Source organism: Eublepharis macularius, chromosome 16, assembly GCF_028583425.1.
Source record: "Eublepharis macularius isolate TG4126 chromosome 16, MPM_Emac_v1.0, whole genome shotgun sequence".
Lineage (NCBI taxonomy): Eukaryota > Metazoa > Chordata > Lepidosauria > Squamata > Eublepharidae > Eublepharis > Eublepharis macularius.
The window spans coordinates 11,449,993-11,456,795 of record NC_072805.1 but is presented as its reverse complement, the minus strand read 5'-3'; the positions used below and the strand labels follow the sequence as shown (position 1 = coordinate 11,456,795).

The following is a 6,803-nucleotide window of genomic DNA, read 5'->3' as shown; positions in this document are numbered from 1 at the left end:
TTTATGTTCTTAGGTATACACTTAAAACACCTTATAAGGACTGCCGGTGTTCCTTCTTGGAGCCTGTTCCCTCCCTAATACCAGGGAGTCCTTGGATTTGCTGTTCGTGTCTCATAACTGACACGCTCCCTCCCCCCCTTTCCTTGACAGTGACCTCAGTTACTGGCGTAACCCTGTGTGAATCTGCGCCGACAAAGGCAGCTGCCCAGGGCACATTTGGTCCCGTTAAGGAAGAACCCTTTCCTGCCATTCCAAGCCCCCCTCCAATCCAGAGAGCCAGCCTCTCGCTCGGTGTGGCCTTCAATCCAAATAATCACATCGTTCCGCTGATGCTAGACCCACCCAGCAGTGAATACAGCCCCCCACCAAGTCAAGAAGGCCAGTCCAATGAAGTCTTCACTTACAACATCCAGAGCCAAAGGTCAGTACGGCAGTCAACTTTTTATTCTGTACGAGCGAGGTGGGATAAGGGAGGAGGCCTGGTGAGAGGGGTCGTGAGAACTTCAGGTTGGTGCTGTTTGCTCTCTCAGCTGTGCCCTGGCCCCGTGTCAGCCGCCTTCTCCTGCTCCCAGAAGCTCTCACTTCGTAATTTCACTGCCATTTGTCACCTGCGATGGCACCTCACCCTCCAGCCAGTTCCTACCGTCTCTGTGATGCTTTCCTGCCCCACCCATTCAGAAAAACGTCCCATACCGGGCCTGCTGGACGTCAGTGCGTAGACCTAATACTTGTAGAATCCAAAGCATGGAAGCTCAAGCTACCTTCTCCCTGCAGGCTTCTGGCCTTTGGACTGCCCTTTGCCAGAGTTTGAGCATCATCTTCTGTCTGCATAAAATATTGATGTTTGGGCAAACAATCAATGGTTGGATTTATTTTATCTATTTAGAACGTTTATAGGCCGCTTCTTCAGACATCTGCTCGAGGCAGCCCACAAAATAAAGCAAACAAAAAGTCAAAGCGCTGATTTTATGTAAAAACATACACTCAAACCATTAAAAACCCTGCAGTGTTTTAAAAAATTGATACCTTGTAGAGCGTTTTGCGTGCTTGCAGTTCACTGTGTTTTTAAAAGACTTATCTTAATCCCTCATAGACTGTTATAACTCTATACAATAAACCTGTGAATTATTTCTCTCTTCCTTCATTCCAGTGTCAACTCTCCGGTGCGCTGCCCTTACCCTGAACAGCTGGAGCCAACAGCCAACCTGGAGACCCCATATTACCTTCCCAGTAGCCAGTCTGGGGCCTACCAGTTCAGTCAGTATTCCCAGCCACAGGTCTCTCAAGTGCACCATTTCCCAGTCCACCTAAGCAGCGGCATTTTGCCCAGTGTCCGCCTCACACCAGCGACACCCAGTAAATCTGGACCAGCTTTTTTTTCTTTGCCCGCCAATGGTGGGCTTATGGCCTATCAACCTGCCGAAGGCACTCAAGGGTACCTGCAGAACCATGTAGGGGGACAGCTCTTAGTCCAACAAGCTGCAGCTGGGAGCTCAGGTGAGTACGGCTGCAGAGGCCTTCCATGAAGGGAAGAGAGTGTTTGTTTAGCAGGGCCCAAAATGGCCGCAACCAGGAAAGAGGATGCAAAATATTGTATGTGGTTGGCCAGCTTGGTGATACTCATGAAGTACATATTCATTCCCTTCTCTTTGAATGAAATTTTTAAAGGAGAGGGATAATTTCATAGGTTTTTTATCACCAAGAGGCAAACGTCTTTCTTTAGAACACATGTAATCTTGGTTTGTTATCTCCTCTGTCTGTACCCAAGATTGAAATTTCCTTGCTTTGTTCCTCAGAGCTCACAGAGAGTCATTGAGAAATGATAACTCCTCCCCTAATTTGCATGGCCCCACCCTCAATTCCCTTTCATGGCCATACTGTAGTGTGGAAAACCGATGAGTATAGTTTAATCCAAATTATATTCCAGCATTTTAGGCTGTGCCCTGGAGAATAAGCATGCGTGTGTGCATGTATGTATAAACAAATAAGATTATTTTACATTTTCACACAGATCATACCGTGAGATCTCTCTGGTCTATGTTACAATCTGTTCAAATACTAACTTTGAACCTTAAGAGTGGAAATACACATTGGGAATTACTGGGGGATGCTTAAGTGTGGGATTTTATGTGTGGTCCTCAGTTCACATGCAGGCTGTTCTTGCTCGGTGCCCGTGCATGCCGCTTTCACGGGAGCTCCCTTTGTGTGATTGCATTCAGCTCTCTTTTCACTGCAAGAACAAGTACTGTAGGCTCCTCAGAATTGCCCATTTGCATTTCTTTAAGGTGTGAGAAAGTGTCAGGATCTGCACTTCAATGAATGGAGGTGGGAGGTGGGGGAAACTGGGTTACTTTTAGCAGTTGAGGAGGAACTGATATCAAATGCGTGAATGTATTCACACATAGCAAATTGATGTGTGTGCAAGCAAGTGCATGGGAAGTTGGAGGGGGGGGCACATGAAATGAGGTTCAATTAAGCATCTCTAGGTACTTAGTAATGTGTATTTCCACCCTTAATCACTTGCTGATCCTAAAAATGCTCAAGCCCTTTTCAGTCATTAAGATTTTAGTGTAAGCATGCTATACATTGTCCTGTCGAGATACGTAGTTTCCATTTTGTGTAAATAGGGCAACATGCATCTTCCAGCTTCGGTACACAGGAATGGAAGTCCAGATTATTGAGTGCACTTTCACATGACGAGGCTGGAAAACGTGCATTTTTCTGTTGACACAAAATGTGTTTTGCAAATGTGTGTAGTGAGAGGATCCAATGTGGGCGCAAAGTGTTGAAATCAGAACAATTGGAAAGGCCTGTAGATATCCCTGGGCAACTGATACCATGAAAAGGGATTCTTTGCTTTTGTCTTCTATCCATCTTTCTTCACTTCTGTTCTTTTTTTTAAATGCAGGCTACATCTCAGCATTTCAGGCTGTACCCTGGAATGAGTTTTATGTGCCAGGAGCACCATTCTCCAGTCAGCTGTGCACGCAGATGCAGTTGTCTAACTCAGGGGGAGGATGTTATCCTGCCGAGCAGGTGCCAGGTGTTCAGAAGCAGAGCGTACCTCCCACATCCTGCCTGCTTCAGCTGCCCAGAGCACCACTGCCGGGCTCTACCGTGGTGTTCGCTGCAATGCAAATGGCACCTGCAGATCCTGATTCAAACCCAGACCACCAGTCTCAGGCCGAGCCCCTGGCACCACCTGAGAGAGGCTCCAGCTCTGCCAGCTTCCCTCAAGAGGAACCAAACGTTGCAGGTGAGAGTGGCGAGGCTGTCCAGGCAGCTCCATGAATGATCCCTGTATGAAGTGCTCTGGAGCACTGATGTCACACGAGGCACCCACTTGTGCCGCTTCCTGTATTGGAAGGGGCACAGCGCCCTGTTCCAGATGTCGGAGCTCTGTCCTGTGGGATTCCTGAGGTTTGCTGCATCAGGACAGCCAGCTTCTCCAGTCCCATCCCATGTTCTGTACTGACACACACACACACACCCGCCAACATACACAGTCTCCTGTGAATTGTTGCTAGTCACGTAAACGAATAAGATAATTGGGGGTGGCCTGGCAGCCATGAGGCGGAATGGGCAGCACTAGCCTCCTGTGTGTTGTGGTTGGAGAGCAACCAGTTAGAAGCACCCTAAGAATATATATTGCCCATCTGCGGCTCTGATCTATCAGGTACATTTTTATCCTGCCCTTCCTTTAAGGAACAGCATCTGTGTTTCTCATTCCGCCCTGAGGGGTGTGACTGGCCCAGCTTCACCCAGAAAGTGTTGTGGCAGAATGGCGATTGGTCTCCCACATCCCAGTGCAGTGCTGTGACCCTTATGCCTCATCCTTGCAGCCCGCCTGTCTCTGCTCATAAGGGTTTGTAAGAGTAGTGGTACAAGTGAACAAACTTACCGTGCAATCCTTCAAACACTTTGCATGGAGGAAGCCCCGTAGATGAAAATAGGACTTACTTCAAAGTAGACTTTCTTTGGATTCTTCCTATAGTCCACTGCAAAGAACAATGACAAGATTGAGCTTTGATACCCAATTACTGCTGTATGTGATAAACTTCCCCTCAAACCTCTTTTTTGCCTTTTCTTGCGTGCCATTTTTGGTTGGGGTTTGCGCACAGTATGGCTCCATTTTCTCCCTGTCCAGAGATACAAGAAATACAATTACATTTTGGATAAATGGTTTGCTTAAAGAAAGGGCATGGCCAGAGAGCCAAGTGGGTGATGCTAAAAGGAAAGGGGTGGCTGCAGAACCAAGCCAAACACTACTTGCAAGGGGTTTTTTTTCCCTGTTTATGCCATTGTATTTGACTTTTTAATGGAGAAACAAAAGACACTAGATTTGAACCCCTTTAAGCTACTGCCAGGCGAGGACTTCCTATGGAAACCACAGACACATTTTGTTCCTGTTGGCACACTAGAGCACGGGTCCCCAACGTGGTGGATGTGGGCACCGTGGCATTGCCGACACCTTTCCTGGCGGCCACCAAATGTTTGTAGAATGTGAGTGGGACCAGAAGCAGCGCTTGCCCCGCAGTAATTCTGATTGGCCACTGGAGATCCAGTTGGTTGGGCAGATTAAAATGATGTTCGTTTTATTCTCTCCTCTTTTAAATTACCCCCCTTTTGACAAGCCCCTGGGCTTCCTGTGTGTGTGCGCCTCCGCCTCCTGCTCAGCCGTGTTGTGGTTGCACTCGCCACCCTGTGCCAGAACTTCAAAGATGCTCACAGGCTCAAAAGGTTTGGGGGGCCCTTTACTGCGCGGTTTTTATTGCTGTCCCCCACCCCACGCAACTATCATGCTTCACTCTATCTTTATCTTCTCAGATTTCTCTGAAGAGAACAAGAACTGACTTGGCTTCCTTGTACAAAAGCGGCAAGGGGATAAAAGAATATAACAGTAATAGAGTTAAATTCTTTTAATATACTGTCTCTTGGAGCAAAAGAGAGAGAAAATGTGCACTGTAAAATGAAGCACCTTAAAAGACTTGAAGAAGAGGGGGGAAATTTTCTCGTTACAAGGACTTGTTCTGATCTTCGTTTATTTATTTAAGTTATAAATTTCCTGCTGAAGAAAGAAGCAATGACAGTCAGTCAGTAGCCCAAATCCATTTTGTTGTTTTGCACTTAGGATTCTTTTGTTTGGTTTGTTAGCTTAAAAAAAATCCTAAAGTCCACTTCTACCAGGACAACATGACCCATTTTACGTTTAAGTCTTTAATAACAGGTGGACTCATCTAGGATGTTCACATACCGTTCTGTTTAGATTATATCGTGCAGACAAATACAGACATATTCAAGGTCCTGTCAGTAATAGCCAGCGGTGAGGAACATTCATGACATAGAGGCTGGCAAGGAATTCAGAGATATTGTAAGCAGAGACGGCCCCTGATGCCTCACTTTCTCATGCTCCTCAAATTTAGGGTAAGCAAATTCAGTGGAAGCTCTTATAACTTTAATCCTGTAACAAATTCAGTGGAAGCTCTTACAACTTTAATCCTTGCTTGCCCTGTGTTGAAATTTCTCCGGAACTGTTTTGGATACAGGAGCTCTCCTTTCTTTCTGCTTGTCCTGTCTGAAGAAAAAAAGTAATTCGAAGCACAGAGTTAGAGAAGATAAGGATCATGTAGTCCAAAATCTACAATCCTCCAAAGATATCATCAAGGCCTCTTCTTATACATTCACTTCCATTGATTCCATTCCAAATTTTTGACAGATCAACACCACTGTTCAGCTGTTTATCCAAACTCAAACACATTTTCTCTTCAGTCACACAGCCCACAAAATACATCATTGTGCTAGATGTGGCTATCCATGTTGGCTACCAATAGATGCAGGCTAAAAATGCAAAAAGATAGAAAATGTAGCAAAAATAGTCACTGAGATACAGGAAACCAGAAATCCAAAAACCTGAAGACAGAATGGAGGGGAAGAGTGTGTTTTCACACTATAGGACATGCACTGTGCAAGTGGAGAACCTCGAGATTAATCGTGATACGAACCAAGTACATTTCAGAAGCTAATGCCCAATGCGAAGGCAGAGAGACAGTAGAAAGTGAAGTTCTGGTTAAATCTGTACAGGCATGTTGCTTTTTGTTTTGGTAACATCTGCAGTTACTACTTTTGAATTCATTTATGTTTAATAACCTGATTTCCATCCAGGATTCTTCCCCTGCTCCCAATGTTTTGAGTGTCTTTGATTAAAAAATAAAAATAATTGGTTAAACTCCTTTGGCTTGGCTTCTTCCTTGTATTACCTTGCACCTTTTAATTGCTTGAATAATTCTGACTGCATTCTCCTATGGTTGGCTAGTCTGGAATAATAGGATTACAAGGGCTACCCAGTCCTAATCAGCACAATGCTGTTGTATCACTGATACCACCATATCCTGTGTACCCATGTTGGGGGGTGAAGGACTATGCCAGACTTCCACCTTGGCACCCCATGTTGTCAAGCCCAGCGTCTACCATATCCAGTGGGGCCATGGACACCCCTTTAACGATCCACACAACAGCCACCTGGTCAATGGCAGCTAGCCTTTTTATGATCCAGCCGGTCTCTGACAAAGAGCTGTCTGGTTGCTACACCCTGAGGGTGCAGAAAGGGAGCTGCAGGGGGATTGGTTGCTCAGAAAGTGCTTTTGGCCTCTTAAGGCTTTGGCTGTGTCCCCCCAGGGTTTCTGGCTAAAGGGAGGCAACTGGGCATACCCCAGGCCTAGCTCTAGGGCCTTTGCAATAGTTTTGGCAGTGGTTCTTAGTTTTCTTAAACACTCAAAGTACTTCCAATTGTTTTATTTCTGTAA

General features: G+C 45.8%; 1 protein-coding gene across 1 annotated transcript; it reads left to right on the top strand.

Moving 5' to 3' along the window:
• The first annotated feature begins 209 nt into the window (after window positions 1–209).
• On the top strand, window positions 210–6,226 carry LOC129344167 (uncharacterized). The gene is made up of 4 exons (XM_055000686.1): window positions 210–421; window positions 1,151–1,497; window positions 2,909–3,256; window positions 4,828–6,226. The coding sequence occupies exons 1-4, from the start codon at window positions 330–332 to the stop codon at window positions 4,851–4,853; spliced, it is 813 nt and encodes a 270-aa protein (XP_054856661.1). The 5' UTR covers window positions 210–329; the 3' UTR covers window positions 4,854–6,226.
• Window positions 6,227–6,803: the final 577 nt, after the last annotated feature.